We start from the raw sequence: 25240 nt of genomic DNA on the forward strand, positions 1-25240 counted from the left end.
TGTATTTAAAGAAATAGAATTAATGTTTGTGTTGAATTATTAAAAATTGGATGAGACATTCTAACTTTTAACAAGGCTTATCGGTGTGGGCACCAACTAGTTTAGACTAACAAAAAATATATGAGTTGAGTATAAAAAAAGCGCTTCTCACTCTCCAAGAAATGGTTGCCTTCGATGAAGGCTTAGAGGGCACTTGCCCAAAGCTAACCTCAGGTGGTGTTTAGTGGGTAGGCAGGTTTTTTTTTTTGTGAAAATAAGGCACGAGACGAGCAGGACGTTCAGCTGATGGTAATTGATACACCCTGCCCGTTATAATTCAGTGCCGCTCAGATTTCTTGAAAAACCCAATAATTCTGAGCGGCACTACAATTGAGCTTGTCACCTAGAGACATAAGATGTTAAGTCTCATTTGCCCAGTAATATCACTAGCTATGGCGCCCTTCAGACCAAAACACAGTAATGCTTACACACTACTGCTTCACGGCGGAAATAGGCGCCGTTGTCGTACCCATAATCCAGCCGGCATCCTGTGCCTTTGCCTCCTTTGAGCCTCACAATGGTAAAGGTTTTACGTGAGTTCCACACAACAAATGCAGTGTTACGCAGTGTTGATAAGCATGAGCATTCACCACCTCCCTCCCGTCATTATCCCAGAGTATTTTACTGTTGGTTTTGTTGTTATAAACATAATGTATTTTATACGTATTCAATAATATTTACGAATTTAATAATATTTACGTACTCAATAACTACTGAAACCTTACAACTAACGTCGTTTAAGAGATTCAGTAGGAAATGATTCAGAATGAAATCAATACCAGAATGTAGATACGTTAAGTCCTCGACCAACAGATTCAAGTAACAAATTATCGAACATCTTTTAATAATAAATCCCTATTATTGATGTACACCGTATTTCTACATCAAACAGAAAAGATATTTGTTTCCAGCTATTATAATAGATACAGAATCGTAAATCCTGTATCGCTCGTCAAAATTAATGTTTATCATACTATTTTATTGCTTGTAGTCGAGAATATAATTGATTTCAGTCCATAGTGACACTGATTGCTTCGTTTCATCTCTTGTTTAAGATTTATCTGGTGCTATACTATTTATTTATAGAACTCTTTGAATGGATGTAAATTTTCATTTGCTTTGAAATATTTTCTTCAAGCGATCCTAATTGATCTCTAATAAAGAAGCTGTTAGAGTAAATGAGCTTTTGGCTTCTACGTAGAACTGCTTAGATGGCATGGCGTTGATATTTACGAAAGAGTTGGACCTATATTGATGAGATTTTCACATTCAGAATGCAGCAATGAACGTAAGCGCTTAATTGAAGAGTTCCGTTACTTTGCCATGGATTCCGTAATCAGAACCTATCCACACACAGAAACTCTCACCAAACTATCTTTGAAATATATCCTTTCCAATAAAAAAAGAATCATTGAAATCGGTTGGCGCGATATTGAGTTATTCGTAAATTTATCTTATTACTTTGCTAAATTTAAGACTTTTATGGTTTTCTCGTAGATGCCATTGTAAGATCTGGACCAATTACAATGGGACCACACGGGCACCAGCTTTCAAATAAAAAAAGAATTATCAAAATCGGTTCACCCAGTCGAAAGTTTTGAGGTAACAAACATAAAAAAACACCGACGAATTGAGAACCTCCTCCTTTTTTGAAGTCGGTTAAAAAGAGCGCAAAAAAAAAAGGAATGCTGGGAGAGTTGCTTTGCGCCGTTTTTTCTCTCTTAAAGCGCTATTTGTTTCCGAAGCGGTAGTAGTCTCTAGTATATCAGCGAAGACATCAAATAGAATACTAAAGGAATAAATTTTTAGAAAATAAATGCTTAGAATTTTATGCTGTCTGAACATTACTCGTCGTTAAGTCTCTTTAGCACAGTTATTTCACTCTTCAAAACAAAACACAATAATACTACCATACTAATGCTTGAAGACAGAAAAAGATTCTGGTACGATAATTTCAAACTATATTTAATCCGAAATTACATAAAGATTTCATAATATTAAAGAGTTATCTCATAAATATTGGGGTAAAATAACCAAATATACCTGTTGCTGAGGGGCAAGTCGCTCTGCAAATATATCATAGTCTTCGTATTCTGGCTCTGAACTTCGTTTGCCCCATGACCCGTGTAAATTCATCCAGTTTTCCTGTCAGATACAAACACCTCATAATTATCTTTATCAACTTATAAGTTGTATACACTTATAAGTATTTTATCACGCAAAAACATCCAGCCGTCTCTAACAGGCCAGCTTAATGTCATAAAGATCACTGAGCGAGCTGGGGACGAAGTATACCTACATAAATGTCTAAAATAGATCGGCTATGTGGAGCAAAAAGAAAGATTACTTCTATAATATATCTCACAGAGAAGTCAAACTTGACTTGTCTGTATGTTTTTAGCTATGGGAATGATTAAGAGAATTCTTGTCCAAATAAATCTAATAAAAAGGTACTAAACACAGCCACGCTACGTATGTCATCTCACAGGTGACTTATATATCGCCGGAATATGTTGGATGAGGGCAGCGCAGGACCGATCGTCATGGAAATCTTGGGGGGAGGCCTTTATCCAGCAGTGTCTCCCAGCTGATGATTATGATATTCAAAAAATGCTATTTAAATAAATGTTACCGTTTCAACTGTAACTGTCTAGTTGGTTTTTATTAAGCCCAAGTACTAACCCTGCAACTGGTTTTTTGCCATATAAATGAAAGCACCCCACGCCCGCTCATTGTATGAATTGTCATATGTAATGAAATGTCATTGACAGAATTATTTGAATTATTTCTAAGTTAATAATAATTCCTTGTTTTGATTTTCCCACGTCCCATTAATTTGCATGATATTGGGGAAAACGATACCATACAGTCAAGCTTAAACTATAATAAATATATAAGTATGCCTTAACCCTCATATTATCTTAACATAATAGCTATATATATCTTGCGTTATAACGCTTTGCAAAACATGACACCTGATACAGCACGCTGCACGATACATCCCCTAAAACTCAAGAACTCCGCTCTTTTATGACAGAAATGCATATGCGAATTGTCGGGGACCCAGTGCTCTGTGAACGGCTGGATCACTTGGCGTTGCGTAGAGACGTCGCTTCATTGTGGGTCTTCTACCGCATTTATCACGGGGAGTGTTCCGAAGAGCTGTTTAACCTGATTCCTGCCGCCGAATTCCATCTTCCATTCCACACGACACGCCACAAGTTAGGATATCATCCCCACCATGTGGATGTGTGGCGGTCCTCCACAGTGCGGTTTTCAAGGAGCTTTCTTCCACGTACTACAAAGCTGTGGAATGAGGTTCCTTGTGCGGTGTTTCCGGGACGATACTACATTCAAAACAAGCGCGTACACCTTCCGTAAAGGCCGGCAACGCTCTTGTGATTCCTCTGGTGTTGCAAGAGAATGTGGGCGGCGGTGATCACTTAACACCAGGTAACCCCGTACGCTTGTTTGTCCTCCTATTCCATAAAAAAAAAATATGTACAACCCATGTAATGTGGGGTAGTACTGCTCCTAACAAACAGTGCACATACAGTTAGTTGTACTGCTACTGGTGAAATATTGAAGAAAAAAAAATATGAAAAATTCATAAATAACTTACAGGTGTCCTTTTGCCCCATGCTGAGCTCATGTCTTGCCAGCCTCGCTTACCCCACGCCGAGCTCATGTCTTGCCATCCTCTCTTTCCCCACGCCGAGCTCATGTCTTGCCATCCTCTCTTACCCCATGCCGTATTAAGATCCTGCCAAGCTCTCTTTCCCAAAGGGTACTGATTCATATCTCTATCGGCGCGTTTACCCCAAGCACCGTTTAAATCTTGCCATCCCCTTTTGCCCCAGGCAGAGTTAAGATCTTGCCAGCCGCGTTTGCCCCAGGCTGTATTCAAGTCTTGCCACGCACGTTTGCCCCACGCTGTGTTCAAGTCTTGCCAAGCACGTTTTCCCCAGGCTGTATGTAGGTCCTGCCAGGCCCGCTTGCCCCACGCAGAGTTGAGATCTTGCCAACCTCTCTTACCCCAATCTCCACCTCCATGTAGACCTGTCAAGGCGCTCTTATCTTCTTCTGTTAATTCAACATCGCTGTCAATCTGTAAAGGAATATGCATTTGTAAATATAAAGCACGTAAAGTGGGGGGCTGCTTTGCACAGGATGCCGGCTAGATTATGGGTACCACAAGGGCGCCTATTTCTGCCGTGAAGCAGTAATGTGTAAGCATTATTATGTTTCAGTCTGAATGGCGCCGTAGCTAGTTAAGTTACTGGGCAAATGAAACTTACCATCTTATCTCTCAAGGAGACGAGCGCAATTGTAGTGCCGCTCAGAATTTTTGGGTTTTTCAAGAATCCTAAGCGGCACTCCATTGTAATTGGCACGGGCGTATCCTTTACCACCACCTGATCGTCCTGGAGTGATCAAGTTGAAATCATAAAAATACATAATTATTAACTTCTGTAAAAAAACTAAGATACTAAGATATCTTTATAAGATTAATGCGTAGGTAAATCAAACCTCATAGGAGAGGATAATAGAAATTTACGTAAAAATTACGTTAAAGTACCCACAGTTACAATTGATATGAGCAGGTTATCAAATCTAAATTAGATCCTGTAGATGAAGCCACAACCTGAGTGTTGAACAAGATTTATCAACCATACGTCAATCGAACAGCTGGCTCAGTGGAATAACACTCGCACGGAAGGCGAAAGGTCGCAGGTTCGAGTCCCGCATCATTTATAAATTTTGTTTTCAAATTTAATTTATGTAATTAATCCCAGAAGTGAGATTTATCACTTTAAAAACATAACAAAATGTTTAGATTTGAAAGAGCGACATCTCAAATCAATTTCCTAATATGCAAATATTGGGGTTGAGCAGGTTATCAACTGTAAATTAGATCCTGTAGATGAGGCCACAACCTGAGAGTTGAACAAGACATGTTACCAAGATTTATGATCGTGACGTCACTCGAACGGTTGGCGCAGTGGAAAAGCACTCGCACGGAACGCGAGAAGTCGCGGGTTCGACTCCCCCCTCCCAAAATATTTAGGTTGTTGTAATAAAAGTTGCACATTAATAATAAATCAAATCAAATCAAAATCACTTTATTCATGTATAGCCGAGTGGTTAGCGATCCTACCTACTAAGCTAGAGGTCCCGGGTTCGAATCCCGGTAGGTGCAAGCATTTATATCATGAATATGGATGTTTGTTTCCGAGTCATGGATGTTTAAATGTATTTATGTATGTTTAAATGAATTTATGTATGTTTAAGTAAGTATATTGTATTAAATATATCGTTGTCTTGTAACCCATAACACAGGCTATATATTATGCTTAACTTGGGGCAAGATTATTTGTGTAAAAAGTGTGTCAATATTATGTAGGTCACGGAAATGACACTTATGAATGTCAAAAAATATTTTTACTGCGTAAAGAGTTGAGCTAGTGAGAAGAAGTAACAAGAAACTCATTGCCACTCTTTTATATCAAGATTTAATTAATTTTAATACGAGAAATACATGCCACAAAATATAAAATATGAAATATGGATATCTCATTCAATTTTATTCATTTATTTCAACACACCTTTGAAACAGGTCTGTAAATAGTTCGTTACATACTTTTCTGTTTCATGGAATATATACAAAACTAGCTGACTCAGCAGACGTTGTATTGCCAAAAAAGGTAAATAAAAAATAGATGACGACTGATTCTCAGACCTACCAAATATTATATCGTACATAAAATTTATCGTACTACAATAATTATTATATTCGGTTGCCATCTTGCAACCCTATTGGTTATCTGTGGACTGATCAGAATAATATAAAAATCGCGATACAAAAATAGGTGTTGATCGTTGACGAGTGAAAATTTTAAATTTTATGTATTTTTTATTGCTGAATCATAATAAGATTAAAATAAAAAAAAATTGTCAAGAAAATAAAATATAAATGTTAAGAGTGAACACTTAGGGGTATGAAAAAAATTTGGTAAAAATCACTAAAGCCGTTTCGGAGGAGTAAGGTAACTAACATTGTGACACGAGAGTTTTATATATAAGATAAGACTAGCTGACCCAGCAAACGTTGTATTGCCGATATTAAAATCGCGATACAAAAGTAACTGTTGATCGTAGATGGGCGAAAATTTGAAGTTGTATGTATTTTTAATGCTGACTCATAATCAAACAAATTTAAAAAAAAATAAAAAAAAATTATCGTGGACCACCTTTAACAATTAGGGGGATGAAAAATAGATGTTGTCCGATTTTCAGACCTACCCAATATGCACTCAACATTTCATGAGAATCGCTCAAGCCGTTTCGAAGGATTTTAACTACAAACACCACGACATGAGAAGTTTATATATTAGATAATACAGATTCAGAGAAAGCAATTAGCCAAACAACTCTTCAGCAGTCCATTATTCTATAGAAATTCGGTATGAAACGGTTACCTTGCTTTACATTTGATTTAACTTTTACTGCATAGGAAACAAAAATTACGCTCGAATAATATGAATAGACATTACAAATCCGGATTATTCCGGTCGAGAGGTTTGGAGCCGACACGCTGATGCGATACATTGGGATGATAAATGACGTGTTTCCGGAACAAACCGAACCAGCGGGAACAGATTAATATCGCCATTCACTTATCGTTTACGTGTATTGCCTGCCAATCAATAAAACAGGCTAAAGGATTAGTGGCAGCTTTATAATCTTAATATATATAAATTACGTGACACGTTGTTTGTCCGCGATTGACTCCTAACTAATGAACGGATTTAAATGGGGATTACTTCATGGAGTGAAGATTTATCCAATTTGAGAGATAGGATAGTTATTATTTCGATTTTGGACCCATAATTATTTTTATTTTCAATATTTCTTTTGTATGAACATATTTTCTATTAGAGAATTTAGTTACGCACGGTTTGACAGTTGCAATGTGAAACTATTTCATTCTAACAACAGGGAGCATTTTTCCGAAATAATTCTTGATGTTTTGTAATATTATTGACAAATTTCTATTTTATTATGTACAGAACAACGTCTGTCGGGTAAGCTAGTAAATTATATAATACTAGCTGACACGTCAAACGTTCTTCTGAACATAATAAATAAAATACCGTTTTTTTATGAATTTGTCAAAAATATTTTATAACATCCACGGACTAGTAAAAAAATAAGGACTCCGCGTCACCTTACATAACAGTGTAGCACCAAAACAATCCGATTAACGTGTAAATACATAGCCCCACGCACACACTTACACTACTACAGGCCAATAGGCGGCCATTATGAGAATTGTCATCGTCTGTGACAGCTGTAGCCATATATGATTATTTAAGGGAAAAATTTGTGTAACTAGTATCCCCCGTAACCGTACACAAACTAGCATAACGGTGCTTCACTTGCTAATATCACGGCGCGGAGTCCTTCTTTTTTTACTCGTCCGTGATAACATCTAGAATTATTTCGTAATAGTTATTTATGCAACTGTTGTGTAATAAGGGGTATTAAAACACGAATGTGGTATGATAATAGTATCACATGAGTGTTTTGATACCTAATTATCAACAGTTGCATACAAGACTTTATCTACACCCAGAATTTGAATCCTCTAAAAGATTCTGAAACAGTTAGCTTACTGCTAACATTAAAACAGCCAGTCCTAGTAGTATCCACATATCATCCATTACTGATTTTATACAAATAAACTAAGTGTTAATGAAAGAATTATTTATTTTAGTAGTAATTTACATTTTGTATAGTGCAATTATTAAAAATCACTTGAATATTATGTTCTTTTGCAGCGTTTAAAATATCCGGTGGTGTGCTGTCAATACTTGAATCGCTCATTTTTTCAAGAAAAATGGCGGGGTTTCGAATTACCTACTTTTTTTTACGGCGCGCCACGTTCTGGTAGTGTGGAACGCGCGTAAACGAAAATGTTATTTTTTTGAAATTCATACAGATACCACGCATCGAGCAATAAGAATGTGGCTGTTTGTTGATACTCTTTGCGCATGAAGGGATCGAAAAAAAAAACAAGGAGTGTTGTTATGAAATTCAGTACAACATTACAACACTCGTTTGGATGATGCAATGGTTATTATGACATTAGGTGTTTTAATGTTGGTAATAAGCTGTTTCAGAATCTTTAATAGAGGATTTAAAGCATGGGTGTAGATAAAATATGTTGTTATAATTAAATTGTTTTACAGCAGAACTGTTAAACCTTGCGTCAATAAATTCTGTCATAGAAAATGTGTCAATACAAAACAAATATTGGAAATAAAAAGAAATGGATGAAGCATCTACAGGATCTACATCTATAACCTGCTTAACTAAGTAAACAATTTGATATCTTTTTAAAGTGATAACCCTCACTTCTGGAATTAATTATAAAAATTAATGTAATTAATCCCAGAAGATACATATAAGAACGAAGGTACACATGAGATGTAGCGGAAAATATTTAATTAACTTTGAGCAAAGCAATGTTTATTAATTAGTTCGTATCGATGCGTGACAGGAATTCGAATAAATTCTTCTCTGATTAAACAAAAATGATCGCTTTTGTAACGAGGGATTCTCGGAAGCTTTCGCTAAATAGTTTTGTGAAAAATGCCGCGGTTTGGGGCTGGCTTTAGGTTCGTGACTCGCTTGAGCAACTCACACCGAACAAGTTTCACCAAATTGTTTTGCTAACAGAATGTTAATTATTTTCACGCACTTTGTTTAAGTGATCGGCGCTTTGTTGGACACTGATCTGATTAGAAATAGAATAGAAATAGAAACACTTTATTAGCATACAAAAAACACTCACACAAAAACACAACAATTTACAATATTAATTAAAATCTTAAGTGAGCGTGATTCCCTGCTAAAAGGAGGATTAAATCACACTTTATTTATTACTAGCTTTTACTCCCGACTTCGTCCGCGTGGAATACATAATTTGGGCAGCATTTTATTAATTTTTTAAGGATATTTTTCATATAATACACATACAATCTGTTCTTTGTTCGCTGCTGGCGGCGCTCTTCTGTGTCACTGTGGACAGTATCTTTAATAGTATTATTTATCTGCGAGTTGTAATCTCCTATTTTATCCCTATGTAGGTCAAAGTTTCGGAAATCGAAGAAATTTTTATAGATTACTTCTTATAAAGTGCCTTAATACAACATTTCATGGTTTTATCTCCGATAATGCAGTATTCCCATGCAGACTTCCATCCCTTATTTCGACCCGTTTTTTAAGAAATATGGTAGCTTATGTCCTTTTCCGAGCTCTAGTCTATCTCTGTACCAAATTTAATCAGAATCGGATCCGTGGGTTAGGCGTGAAAGCGTAACAAACAATCTTTCATTCAATTTTATAATATTAAGTAGGGATTCATTTGTATACTTGTAAGTTTAAAACCAATGAATAAAATAAATGATATAAGAGATGCAATTTTTACGATATTGGAGTACAGAGTGAATGCTTTAAATAAATATCAACAGTTTTATTAATATTCTAATAATCGCTGCCTAAGCAACATATTTTAACGATTTCTATACAAATGAATACTTATTTTGAGAACTTTTTTCACCCTCCTAAGAATATTTCTAACAGTGAAATACAACTTACTGCGTTAACTGTTAATAAGTATGGTAGAAACGTTATTAATGGCCGTTTTACTTCAATTTATATTAAGCTATTTAATATTAAGCTTATTCGAGCACAATGAATCCATATTTTCTCCTCTAGAGAAGTATTACGAAATTTCTACCTAGCAAGCCATATCCAATCATAAATTTCCACAAGAATTATTCGGATATAAGCTAACAAATAGGTGTATGAGCGGAGACACATACAATTCTCATACAGTGTACACACAAGTTATTAAAGTCGCGGTATATCTCGTAGATATTTCTCCGTAAATTAAACTTAATATTGACATAGAGACGAGGGTACGAAGCATTTTATTGCTGAGTCAGCGTCCCTTCTGTAATCTGCTGTAGTTATTGTATTTATGCGCACGTACGCTGTTATGATAATATTATATTCATTGAATTGAAATGATGGACGCCATATTGGGATGGTGCATATGCGCTCAGCGATGGATGCATCCATTACTGTTTAGATGTGCTGGTAACAATTATTGTTTGAAATAATTGGGGAATTTGTGTAACTTTGAGCATTATTGAAAGTTAAGAAGTATTTTTATACGACAAAATGATTTCTTTATTTAACTGACTTGATTTATTTATTAAAGTGAAACTTTTATTACATAGTCTCAAATTTTTTCGTCTGTGTGTTGCATGTCGCGTGTCGGTCGGGCGGCGCCCATAGTTGTCATATTGGATACAATTGCGTTCGGGTGGAAGAGTAGGTTCGAACCCCACACACTTGATAAAGGTTTTTTTTATTTTATGTTTTTTTTCTATTCTGATATTAATACCTATGTTATTTTGTGAAAAAAAGTTTCACTTGCATCGTGGTTTCATAAAACCACACAATGGCTTTTTATCTTATTTGAGACAATTTTTTTAACTATCTGGTTTATTATTTTATTCTCCTTAATACGTGTGCAGACTTGAAAGTAAAAACAAGGTAATATAACATAATAACGAGAAAGTAACAAATTATTGTGTTAAATTTTGCAGCTTTTAAGATTTCTTCCGTCGTATGAAACGTTAATGCGTTATATTTCAGTGTTATTTGTGTACATCACAAAATTAACAGACCATGAAGTATTATTAGAGTGGAGGGAAAGTACGCGGAGGTTCCCGGGGAGGGTGGGGGGAGACACCTCCTAATCTGATAAGAGATGATCTCGCGGAAGGAGTCGCGCCGAGATGAGGACTAAATTGTTTAACGTCCCGGTGATTTATACGTCTTTATAAGTTATACTTACAAGTTAGTATTTAATAATTTTAAGCGAAAATAAAATGTTACTTACATTAAATTATATAAAGTAACTTAGAAAACAGCTGTTTATTTATCTTAGACTATTTATACGTCTATATAGACTGCGACAGCTGTGAAAACTTCGAAAAAAATTGGGGTTGACTGTTAACCGTAATTTCTAGCAATGTACGCACATTAACACAAAGTAACATATATCCGCGAGTGTAAGACACGTAGTCACGCACACTAAAGTAATAAATCTGGCCTGTGTTCATCGGTTGTCTAGCAGGAAGAGGCTCTTTCTAGATAGATACACTGTTACACTCGCGATTTGTATGTCACTTTGTGTTAGTGTGCGTACATTGGTCAAAATAGAGGACGTATTTAAATTATCTAAGGATAAAATATACATAAAGAAAACTCAGTTGCGAAACAATTTCGAGTTCAACATTTTGCAATTGTTCTTATTTTTTACATTCTTGTATATTAACTAGCTGTTAAAAGAACCAAAATTTAAAGAAGTAAATATCTTGACTATTGCCTTGTTAATGTTATGTATGTACATAGGCATGTAAGTGAAATTGCTAGAAACTGTCATAACCATAATGTTAACACCAGAAAAAAACATAAACTTATAATGCCTACTAGTCGGCTAGGTCGATTTAGTTACGTCTTTTGTGGGGCGTTTTTACAGCAAGATCCCAGATAATGTTCAAAACAAATGTATTATGAAACTCAAAAGAATTGTTAAAAACGTTTGTGTGGCAAAGGTTACTATAGCATAAACGACTTTCTTAATGATGCCACTGATTGGGAATAGAGCAACCGCCCACGCGACCGAAACATAATAATATTCACACATTACTGTTTCACGGCAGAAATAGGCGCCGTTGTGGTACCCATAATCTAGCAGGCATCCAGTGCAAAGGAGCCTCCCGCTGGCATATGAAGTCCTGGTACATGTTGCTAAGATGACACATGATTTCAATCGCTATGAAAGACGTTACTATCACCGCTACAATACTTATGTACTCCTGGTGTCTATGTAATAATACGTCGTCCGCATGACGTCAGAATATATTAAACTATACTCGCGTCATACATAAGACAATCTCTTATCCAACTATGATCGCCTGGTACCAAAACACTATATAATGTTTCACATCTAATTTTCTCCCACGAAATCTTTATAAACTTAAAAATAAAAGGTATAAAAAGACATTTACTTTCTCAAAATTGATTCCTTTAGAATTCTTTTTGATGTCATTTCTAATAACTACTAGATACTACTACCGCTTTGGACACAAATGGCGCTCTGAGAGAGAAGAAGCGGCGCAAGAAACTCTCCCAGCATTCTTTTTTTGCGCTCTTTTCAATTAAAAATATACAATTTTGTACAGTCATTTCTATCGCTATAAAATAATCGCAATCTATTCCCAGGCTGTCCGATCATTTAGATATTCAGCAATGGAGTAATAGGATTTACGACTGAGCCATTTTTTTTATAAAACATTTAAATTTATTTATAGATAATGCCTGAACAGTGGCTGGGACTTTATTATAGAAGTGTATACATTTACCCTTAAAGCTATTATGTATCTTATTAAGCCTACTAGAATTAGTAACAAGCAATCCCTTATTTCTAGTGTTGTAATAATTATGTGGCTGTTATTAATGTCACGCTTTTTCGTTTCATTGACTTTCAAATCACAACGATGCTAAAGAAGTTTTCACTTCAAAAAGTCTTTTCATTTTTCGGGGTAATATATATGACACACAAATTGGTAACAGAATATTCAAAATCGTTTCAGAAGATCCAGAGATTACCCCCTACAACATCAAAGCAAATATTATCTCTTTATAATAATATAATTAGTATCAATATACAGGATGTCCCAAAGTTATGGGACATGAAGGGAAAGTACCTAAAATATCTTTTTAGAAAATCTTTGAATGCAGAATTACTAACTTTTAAAAATAAAATAAAGTCTTCTTTCAGTAAAATAGCCTATCTTCGATATTTAAGGTACTTTCCCTTCATGTCCCATAAGTTTGGGACACCCTGTATATTGTGTTTCAACGGGCGGGCAGTGTATTATGCTTTACTTTAGTTGACTAGAAAGTTATCTCGTAAAGAGCTGACTCGACACAGAGCAACTACTCCGCTGAGACGCGCAGAGCTCTGCACAAAGAGACACAAAATCCAATCACATACAAACACAATGAAACACTCGCTTCTAACAGAATGGATTATAAGTTTGCTAAAATATATTTTCTGATACAAGCGGTCACGCCTGACTTTCGTCTATGAGGAGATCCCGCCATTGAATCGGATTTTTATCATAATTACGAAGATTTAATTAAATTTCTCGTGGATTTTTTCTACATTGCAGTTTTCAAGGAGTTTTTTCTTCCACGTACCACAAATCATTGGAATGACCTTTCTCGTGCGGTGTCTCCGGGACGATACGGCATGAGTACATTAAAAGAAAAGCGCGTACACCTTCCCTAAAGTCTGGCAACGCTCCTGTGATTCCTCTGGTATTGCAACAGAATGTGGGCGGCGGCGATCACATTATATCAGGTCATCCGTACATTCGTTTGTCCTCCTCTTCATAAAAAAACCATAATGAGCAAAAGGATCGAAGGATGTAAATAGGCAAATATTAAGCCCAGATACTGATTATTATGACGGACACACAACAGAAAACAGTCTTCAAACAAAAAGACAATTTACAGCTTATTTACAAGTACTGTGAAGACGACGTCCAAATAGCTACCATCTATTGAATACCCGCGGAATGATTGGTGTCGTGTGCCGGTGACAGGCCGAGTGACAGTAATAGAGGCCGCGGCCTGTGGTCGGGTAAGGCTGTTTGGGACGGATATTGTTCTAAAACTTACCTTTTTGTTACTTTAGACTGTCTACGTCAGTCTCATTATGATCTCCTTAATAAGGGTATTCATTAAAATAACTAAATTTATAACCAAAGTTTAGGAGCAATGCGGGACTCTGTCCGAGAACTCTTACCAACGGAACCCGAGAGGTCGTGGGTTCGAGTCCTGGAAAATAAAGATACCAAAGCAAGACAGAAAAATCAAACAAATACTATGACTTAACTCACGAAGTATTCCATAAAAAGCAATAATATATGCAAGAGAATAACTTAATATGCCCTGACCGGGGTTTGTTGCAATGCTGTGTCAATTTCTTGTGATATTTTAAACTAAAAGATTCGATCGGGTTTCTAAAATTTCATTATACACCCAAATAAAACAAATTTCCAAAATATCATTTTAGAACATCCCGTAAGTAATCTAGTAGCCGCTAGCAGTCGCACTAACACTTATTACAATCCATGTAAAGTAACCAAAATACTTGAATGTCAACTAGAGTAAGTCAAAAAAATTAAATGTAATGAAAAAAACCATAAGAGTTATTGAGTAAATTCAATAAATAAAGGTATTATTATATGTAATTATGACTTTATTAACGAAATATATTATAATATATATATATACGAAAAATATATTACTAAAAATATAAAATAACTTTTACTTTAACGACATAAAGCATGAGTTTCTGGTAACAGGATCAAATTCAAATTCAAATATTTTTATTCAAAATAGGATTTATAATCATCTATTGAACGTCAAAATCTACCACCCATTCAAAAGAGACTGCCTCAGACCTGAGAAGAATGGGCGCAAGAAACTCAACGGGCTTTTTTTTTATATAAAATATGGATTACAATGTAATATCGTACAATAAACATTAATAATTAAAGAGCCTGAGGGTGTTCGCTTTAATCCCAGTCCGTGGTGTCATTAAGAAAATCGTTTATGCTATAATAACCTTTCCCACACAAACGTTTTTTAACAATTCTTTTAAATTTCGTAACACATTTGTTTTGTACATTTTCTGGGATCATATTGTAGAAGCATATACATCGCCCAACAAAAGACTTACTAACTCGACCCAACCGAGTAGTAGGTATAACAAGTTTATGTTTGTTCCTCGTGTTAACATTATGAATGTCACAGTTTCTAGAAAATTCCTCAATGTGCTTATGAACATACAAAACATTATCAAAAATGTATTGAGAAGCAACAGTCAAAATGTTTATTTCTTTAAATTTTTCTCTTAATGATTCTTTAGGACCTAGGTTATAAATCGCGCGAATAGCCCTCTTCTGCAGCACAAAGATAGTATTAATGTCGGCCGCACTGCCCCATAACAATATACCATAGGACATAATACTATGAAAATAACTAAAGTATACTAATCTCGCCGTATCTATGTCAGCTAACCGTCTGATTTTCTTAACCGCATATGCTGCAGAACTAAGCCTATTCGCCAATCCTTCAATATGGGGGCCCCACTGCAATTTGGAATCAAGAGTAATGCCAAGAAATATAGCAGATTCCACTGGTTTTACCACCTCTCCATTTAATAAAATATTCGCATCTACATTTATGACATTTGGCGCGGTGAATTTAATATATTTGGTTTTATGATTATTTAACAATAAGTTATTGGCGCTAAACCAGTACACGATGTCAGATAGAGCATTGTTTACTTCGTCATATAAAACTTGGCTTCGTTTCACTTTGAATATAAGTGAAGTGTCATCCGCAAACAATACCACCTTGTGTTTTTTTTCTACAAGGTTAGGTAGATCATTTATTTAAATTAGGAAGAGGGAGGGTCCAAGAATAGACCCTTGTGGTACCCCCATACCGAGAGAAGTCCCAGGAGATCTCCTGCCATTCACCTCGACCCTCTGAATCCTATTATTTAAATATGAGATCAGAAGATCGAGTGCAGATCCTCTTATACCATAGTGGCATAGCTTCCTGACCAGCGTTGAATGTTGAACACAATCAAAAGCCTTAGATAAATCACAGAAGATACCAAGTGCATTGTGATTCCTCCCAGGCCTCAAAAATATTCCTGATGAGTTCAATACCTGCATCCGTAGTCGAGCGTCCCCTAGTAAAGCCAAATTGTTTTATATGAAGTAACTTATAAGTGTTAAAGTGAGTAAGCATTTGGCTTAAAATATTTTTTTCAAAAATTTTACTAAGGGTCGGCAACACCGAAACAGGGCGATAGTTATTCGAGTCAGAAGTGAGTCCCGATTTGAATATTGGTGTAATTTTACTATACTTCAGAAGGTCAGGAAACACGCCATGTTCAATACAGCTATTAAAAACTAGTGCTAGATATGGTGCTATGACGTCAATAACAGAACTTATTATTTTTACAGATATGCCCCATATATCAGCAGTTTTTTTCATTTCTAAGGATCTGAAAGTTTTAATTATTTCTGCTGGGCTAACAACACTGAATTTGAAATTTTGTTTACATTCCTTAACATTTTCCAAAAGAAGTGACTCGGCAACACTGGTGGAGGAGACAAGGGTGCTTGAGATGGAAACTGGAATGTCAGAAAAAAAATTCTCAAAAGCAGAAGCGACTTCCTGCTCAGAGTGAATTTTTGTATTGTTTATTATTAGATTATATTCAAACTTGCAGTCTTTCGCTCTTCCAGATTCCCAGTTAATAACTTTCCAAGTCATTTTTATTTTATTTAAAGCATTTTTAATTATTTCTCTAATATGCAATCATCATCAACGATCATCCTCCCACCTCAAGTAGCGCCCGTTCACGAGCCTGACGCATGGGCCAGCCAGCGCCCTCCTCGACCATATTTTTGGGAAGGTAATGACCAGCCCCACGATATACCACATATGTATTACCGATATAACATAAGATCAAGGTTAATGTAAGAAAACTTTAAGAAAATAACATTATAATTAAATTTTTCAATTCTTCTTCTAATCGCAAGACATCGGTACTGTATGGTGCAACCGTAAACATTCCTCACCCAGCACCTTAGCACGGTTTCCACAGTGCTTATTAACATTAACAAAAAGAACAATTTATAATACATACGTTATTTCTGAACAACATCTTTCATTTGACTATCATATGGTAGCAACAGCTCGTACATCGTAAATTTGGTCCTTCGAGCCGAAACCGAAATACGTCATGTCAAAATAAACGGTTCTATTTTAATTTTTCATTTTGAATTAATGTTTAATATGAATGATGGAAATGAGCATGCCAAAAAGTGGTCGGGTCTATCCAGTGTTGGACTGACCTGCGGGGGCTGGGGCGGGGAGTCGGGGCCCGCGTTTGGTGCAGCAACGGCCAGGCTGGCCAGGGCTGACACCCACACCACGGCAACGCAGCAACGCATCTGTAATAATACAAACATCTTTCTATTCTATTTATGTGGAATATTTGCTAAACAGTTATTTTTACCAATTACGAAATTCACAGATTACACATTAAAATGTTATATTATTTACAACATAGACTTAGAATAAACGATTAAATACGTTAATAGTTAATGGTTTAAATAATTTATTAAATGGTTTTAATATAAGTTAACAATTTTTGTCTATGAATTGACTCTTATTTTAAATCCTACAAAGGTGGTAGCTTACGCAAGTAAGATTTCGATACATCACTCACAGCTGCAGACATTGACTTACAGAGTGGCAATGACTCACTTGTGACTTCTTCTCATTAATGTGCAATTTTTCCGAAGTAAACGGATCCCGTGGTTCCCGTATCCCGTAAATACTTAAAGAAAATGTTTCTAAAAAGTATATTTTGTATAAAGTGAATAAATGATTTATTTGTTTGTTTAACTTAACTTATCGTTGAACATTTAGATAACATAATGTGAAGAAACATATATATTTTAACAGACTTTACGCCAGCTAAAAAGCAAAGATATTAAAACTCGTATAATAAATGAGATAATTTAGAACAAGAGTTGTCTTAATTATTAAAGTTGTAATATCTATCATAACGATTAAAAGTAATGTTTACAGCGACAGACTAATCTTGATAATTAAAATATTTTATAGGATTAATATATTGTTTTCAAATTTAATTTGTGTAATCAATCTCAAAATTGAGGGTTATCACTTTAAAAAAAAAAGGATTGTGGGGTTTTATGAAGCCACGGTAAAAGTGAAACTTTTTTCACATTATAGACATTTAACTAAAAAACAAACAAAATAGCGTGGAGCACTGGCACAAATGAGTAATAGTCTATACACTACACGGTCAGCTGCTGCAAACTATAGGCGCCGCCCGACCGTCATGCGACATGCAACACACAGACGAAAAAGTTTGAGACGATGAAATAAAAGTTTCACTTTAAAATTACAAATTGTTTAGATAAGAAAGAGCGACATCTCAAATCAATTTACTAATATGCGAATTTTGGGGTTGAGAAAGTTGTCAACTGTGAAGTAGATCCTGTTGATGAAGCCACAACCAGAGAGTTGGACAAGACATTTCAAGATTTATGAACGTGGCGTCATTCGGATGGTTGGCTCGGTGGAAGAGCGCTCGCACGGAACGCGAGAAAAAAACATAACAAATTTTATAGGATTTCTATTCGTGTAATAATTATCGAAAGGGTGAATAACACCATGGGCCTCCATTAGTGCTAGGTCTCATGTATCGCTGGGTATATTTTGTAACCTAGTATCATCTACACCTATGTTTTTCAATCTGTGGGTAGTTAAGGCTTACTACGGGGTCATCGGAAAAAGTAGAAATGCACAGTGTCACTACATATTAAAACAAAGTCCTCCGCCGCGTCTGTCTGTCTGTTCGCGATAATCTCATAAACTACTGCACAGATTTTCATGCTGATTACACCAATGGATAGCATGGTTCTCGAGGAAGGTTTTTTTTAGTTTTCTATACAATAACGATATTTGTTGGAGGTGTCGGAAACAATAAGCCACCTGGGAGCTTTAAACGAAAACGCTATCTAAACCCTTGTGTATCTTATATAGTTCTACAGAAAAGTCTAAAATGGTCTGTGTGTATCTCTTAAGGATAAAATACTATATCAATTTTAATACTTAAAACAATTGACAATTATAAAGCGGTAATGTAAAAGCTGTGTACACAATTAATCCTTATCATTTTATTACTGCATATTATAAAATCATTCAGAGATACGTTTTTGTTTCATTTTTAAGTCATTAACTTTGATTTCACATTTCCAATGGCTATAATGTAGTCTAAATTATTCCCGAATAACCATAATCATTTTTTTCTATTGACAGCGTATGTCAGGTCCGCTTGTACTATAATAAAACATAATTTAGTTTGAAGGAAGGCATAGTTTAATGTTCAGAAATTTGTCAAATAGTTGTGCTATTTTTGAAATGTTAAATATCACATCATCACTACATAGTATAAAACAAAGTCGCTCTCTCTGTCCCTATATCCCTATGTATGCTTAAATCTTTAAAACTACGCAACGGATTTTGATGCGGTTTTTTTTAATAGATAGAGTGATTGAAGATGAAGGTTTATATGTATAATAACATCCATTAAATAGTGGAGAAATACTGTTATTTATGAGGTTTCTAATGTGATGTCGTAAATAAATACATTGTTTCCGCTTACATTGCAAACGCAGGCTGAACTCTACGAGATTTATCAAAATAATGTACTAAATATTGTACACATTGAAAAGGTCTACAGAAAACTTCGCTATGGTATATGTCTATCTCTTATGGACAAATAATGGCTAACTTTCGAAGCGATTTTAACCAATACAGCATTAATCTTTATCTAATTAAATGGCTTAAAAGGATTCCTTTTGTTTGTTTTAAGTTTATTTTAAACAAAAGTTTAGGTATTTTATTTATCGATTGAGGCAGTACAAAGTCTGACGGATCAGCTAGTTTTCTAATAAATGATGTCTATTTCTCTTTTTAGTTTGAATGTCCACCGTTGAATAGAACGTCAGTTCAGGATGGAATAGTGAAATTGTAATGTGCCAGTATTGTTTCTTGTCATAATATCCAAGAGCCAAACAAGAAATTCAGAATACGATACAATTTAGAAAACATTTTTCTTATGCTCGCTTGTCTTACCGTTGCAAAAAATACACAATGTTTTCATTAGAACTGAGTCATAAGTAAATCAACGCGCTTGCAACATTCTCTACTGAAACAAATACCTCAAACGATAAAAATTAAAATACTTCCGCACAGAACTCAGACGGAGGGCCTCAGTAAGGTTTCACTTTCGTAACTAACTTTGAGGTTTATACAATTTTATTATTTAGGAAATTCGTTATTGCTTTTGTTCAAAGTGGGTTTCAGGCGGTCAATGAATTTTAAAGTACTATGTTAGACGATAATTATGAAATACTTTTGTGATTCTTTTTAGGATTTGTTGCGAACTATTATGTCGACGGCCCCTATAGCCCAGTGGTTAGTGATCCAGCCTACTGAGCTAGAGGTCCCGGGTAAGAATCCCGGTAGGTGCTATCATTTATGTGATAAATATGAATGTTTGTTTCCGAGTCATGGATGTTTATTTGTATTTATGTATATTTAAGTAAGTATATTGTATTAAATATATCGTTGTCTTACACACATAGTGCAGGCTATGCCTTGTTTGAGGCAAGATAATTTGTGTTAGAGTGTGTCAATATTATAATTATTAACTGGACCCTATTAGTTATTTAAATCTCAGCATATCATGTCATTATTGTTATTTAACCCTCAGCAAATTCAACAGTAGTTCAAAGTAAAGTTTAAACGAGGCTACATCAAACAGAAGTGCTGTTTTGTATCATACTGCAATAATATGCTAAAAGACAAATAAAATAGTAATAAATATTGTTTCCTGTTATGCCTAAATGGTTTGGAAAACACCATTATAATTCGACAAATAATTTGTTAATCACCTAATTGTACTACCGTAACACCTGTTATGTACAAATTGTAACTTTATTGGAGTTTACTCCCTAAGAATCGATTTTTATATATGGCGCCCGGTATGAGAAAAATTTGGAGAGTAAAACCTACTCGTGAAATGGGATAGTTACGTTTTGGTGCGCATCATTTCTCGCGCTCCTTTCACTTTTCGGTTATGTGTGTGTGTGTGTGTGTGTATACTTTTGTGTAGCCAGCATACACGGTAAACTGCGTGATAGCTTGTTTAATTAATACGCTTTTATTAGCTTCTGCTGTATGTCTGTTTGTAACCGACTCCATTGAACTTGATTTTGTTTTGTACCTGTTCAAAGACAATCGTTCTTGCGAAGTAAACTCCAGTCGTGCGTCGGAGCTGACACACACATCTTTATATATATAATTCTTGTGTGCGTGTGTATGTCACTGAACTCCTCCTAGACGGCTGGACCGATTCTAATGAAACTTTCTGTGTGTATTCAGGTGGATTCGAGAATGGTTTAGATTCACAATTGAACTACCTCCTAAACGGCTGGACCGATTTTGATGATATTTTTGTGTGTTCCAGTGAATTTGAGATTGGTGTGTGTCTTCAGGTGGATTCGAAAATGGTTTAGATTCACAATTAAACTACCTCCTAAACGGCTGGACTGATTTTGATGACTTTTTTGTTTGTTTCAGTGAATTTGAGATTGGTTTAGATTCTCAATTCCGCCCATATAATATAATTCTCCTGCTCATGTGTATGTTAGTGAACTGCTCCTAACGGCTGGACTGATTTTTCAAATTTAAAACATGTGTACAGGACAACGTCTGTTGGGTCCACTAGTTTTTTTATATATTATTTAGTGCAATAACATATTTTTATTCATTCATTATTACACATTATTATTTTAGCTAAACCGACGTTTCAAGACCTTTCGAGACGTCGTTTTCAGGGGGCCTCCCCTGACTATGCGCGTTTTAATCCTTTAAAAACACTTTTTTAACACGAGTTAATCAAAGAAAATCCTGAGTTGTTTTTTAGCAATTTATCTAATAATACTTGGTGAGATATTAGTGACATTTTAATGTTCAATCACAAAGAATCCCCGCTTGTTAAAATATAAACGGTATTCCACGGATGTTTCACAAATCGAATTAAAATGTGATCATGTCTCGCGCTGCGAGCTTGGTACAAGTGCGGTGACGTTGATAACATAGTATGGAGGTAGCTTAATGTATAAGTAAGATATACAGTGAGTTTTAATAATTTAATGGTGATTCGTTGTAGTTCCGGCTAAGCTACATCACTTAGTTAAAAAGGCATTAAAGGCATTATTTTTTTCTTGCGCCGTTTCTTCTCTCTCAGAGCGCCATTTGTTTCCGAAGCGGTAATAGTATCTAGTACATTAGAAATGACATAAAAATAATTTTATTTTTTTCGCGCGAAGGCTTAATTGGAGGGTCACCGGAAAAAGGAAAAAGGCAGGGTAGACCTTTTAAAAAATTCTAATTTCTTCTCCCTCAGAGCGCCATTTGTTTCCGAAAGGGTAGTATCCAGTATATTAGAAATGACATCAAAAATAATTCTAAAGGAATCAATTTTGAGACAATAAATACATTTCATGCCTTTTAGTGCTGCTGCAGATTAAGACTAAGACTTTGGCTGCTGATAGAACCACCAGCAGGTCGGAGTGTACGGTCTCTAGGATCCCGACACTAATTATTAATTCACATCAGCCTAGCGAAACTCTCTAAGAAAAAGCGATTCACTCGATTGTATGAAACGTGCAGTCATTGATAGATTGACTGATGACGGCTATAATCTTATAAAAAAGGAAATAGACGACATCCTCTAAGTTGTACGTAACTGTAGGCTTTCAAACTTAGCCGGATTATACTTCGTGGCCAATCACGATACTGTAAATACTACTAGTTCAAACTTATGTCAAATGCAACTGCACGTTTCATACTAAACTAAATATGACCCAATAATCAAATGTGATGAAATGTGACCCAATAATCAAATTCATTTATGTATGTATCACGTACTTATTTGGATTGAAAAGTTCATAAACGTACCGGGCGGTGAAAGACGAACAGACACTCGAGTTATCCAATAAGGGCTCTGTGTTTATTCTCTCGAATTCAAATTCAAATATATTTATTAAAAATAGGATTCAAAATCACTTATAGAGCGTCATAAACTACCACCCATTCAAAATAGACTGCCTCAGACCTGAGAAGAACGGGCGCAAAAAATTACCGGGATTTTTTATAATATTAATACGGATTACAATCTAATATAGTACATTAAACATTAATTATTAAAGAGCCTGAGGGTGTCCGCTTCATTCCCAGACTGTGGTATCATTTAAAAAATCGTTTATGTTATAATAACCTTTCCCATATAAATGTTTTTTAACAATTTTTTTAAATTTCGTAACACATTTGTTTTGTAAATTTGCTGGGCTCATATTGTAAAAGCACATACATCGCCCAAATATAAAAGACTTACTAACTCGATTTAACCCGGTAGTAGGCATAACCTTTTTACATTATTAAGTTTTTTTGTGATTATTTAGTTTTAATATAAGCTCTTTACGCCTGAAACACAGGTTTACCTAGTTCAGGCACAGTGTTAACTAGCTTTTAAATAAAACTTGTATTATTATTCTTATTTCGTAATTAAATAATCTCTTAATAAATAAATTGAAATTGATATTTGATCGGACGTACGGAACGCTAGAATAATTCAAAACGCGTAGGATTGTTTACTGAGCCATTACATCAAAATATATTTAGAGGATTATTAGCAAGCGGTAAGCGGAGAGCGAACGCGGCGATACCGACCGATGTGATTAGTATTCAAATTGTATTTATTTATGGAAACGGAAGCAGTTTCTGAGCCAGTGGAAGCTTTATACTCCGCAGTATCCACAAACGAGCATTAATACAATGACAACAATATTAATCGGTGCGGAATCTAATATTCAAATTCAAATTTATTTCAAATTCAAAAAATCTTTATTCACTGTAAAACTTTATAAGTTATTTAGTGCAAGTCAGGATGAAGTACAAAAGTTACAATAGCATTCAAATGAGTATAACAATATTCACTAACAAAATTTAGAACATTAATTCCAATTATCTTTATCATTCAAATAATCTTTACAATTTTTTTTTTAGATTATTATAAAATATATCACAATACACTTTAAAAGATTTAGCAAGTTTACGGAGCCTAGTAGATGTAATTGCGAGATTATATTTGTTTCGAGTATTGACATTATGTACATCACTTTTCTTTTTAAATTGGCTAATATGTTTATGAGCGTATAGAAGATTCTCGTATATGTACTGGCAGTGTACTGTCATAATATTAATTTCACTAAACTTTTCTCTCAATGAATCCCTTGAACGCATTTTAACATCTAAGGCCTATTATAATGTGAAATATTATTTGAATGATAAAGATAGTTGGTATTAATGTTCTAAATTTTGTTAATGAATATTGTTATACTCATTTGAATGCTATTGTATCTTTTGTACTTCATCCTGACTTGCACTAAATAACTTATAAAGTTTTACAGTGACTAAAGATTTTTTGACTTTGACTTTGACCAAATTTGCATTACTCAACATTTTTTTCAAAAATGGTTACTACTGCCATATACCATTTACATAGAATCTAATACCCTGTTGAGTCGAAATCCTCTACAATTGGGATTCAACTCAAGGAGAAACGCTGTTAGGCTTTAGACAGAATGCAATTATTTAATCACAGGATTATTTGCACTCAATGCACGGTAATTAGTCGTCCAACATGTTGATGCATTGTCTCTCGAGTGATAATCTCTAAGCTATCTAATACAATTAATTTCCCGGTAGTACTACGTTAGATAAATACAATAACCAAAACTGATTCCTGATAAGTCATTTTTGAGTTACGACTGATATATGCTATAAGAAATAAAGTCAGAGATAATCTATACTTATAACACGGACTAGTAAAAAAATAAGGACTCCGCGCCGTGATATTAGCAAGTGAAGCACCTTTATGCTAGTGTGTGTGCGGTTACGAGGAATACCAGTTACACATTTTTTTCTCACTTAAATAATCATACATCCACAAATACTTTTAAAGTAATGTTTTTACACTTTTTCACAACGTACGACGGCATTTTTTAAAATATTTAATTGCGACGCAAACTGATCTGTCACAGACGATGACAAATCTCATAATGGCGGCCGATCGGCTTGTATTAGTGTAAGTGTATTTACACGTTTATCGGCTTGTTTTAGTGCCTCACTGTTATGTAAGGTGACACACAGTCTGAGTCAGGGGGATGTAACAAGAGAAATAGAACAAGTCCCGATTTTTTTGAAATTTATTCTTTTTCTGTGTGTTTGTCTGTTTGTAACTACATTTTAAGAGTGTCTATCATCTTATATTACTTCAATTTCGTTTGATTTCAAC

The 25240-nt window shown here is 35.0% G+C and overlaps 1 protein-coding gene across 2 annotated transcripts in view; it reads right to left on the reverse strand.

Annotated features, from left to right (window-relative positions):
• Positions 1 to 25240, reverse strand: part of LOC126978180 (prothoracicostatic peptides) — a 102059-nt gene that overhangs the window by 12416 nt on the left and 64403 nt on the right. For both annotated transcript variants that reach the window (XM_050826949.1, XM_050826948.1), the window contains exons 2-4: positions 17133 to 17231; positions 3662 to 4147; positions 2083 to 2184 (exon numbers count right to left, since the gene is read on the reverse strand). In XM_050826949.1, the coding sequence (XP_050682906.1) occupies positions 2083 to 2184; positions 3662 to 4147; positions 17133 to 17231 (687 nt within the window). The remainder of the gene's footprint in view (positions 1 to 2082; positions 2185 to 3661; positions 4148 to 17132; positions 17232 to 25240) is intronic.

Source organism: Leptidea sinapis, chromosome 47 (genome assembly GCF_905404315.1).
Source record: "Leptidea sinapis chromosome 47, ilLepSina1.1, whole genome shotgun sequence".
Lineage (NCBI taxonomy): Eukaryota > Metazoa > Arthropoda > Insecta > Lepidoptera > Pieridae > Leptidea > Leptidea sinapis.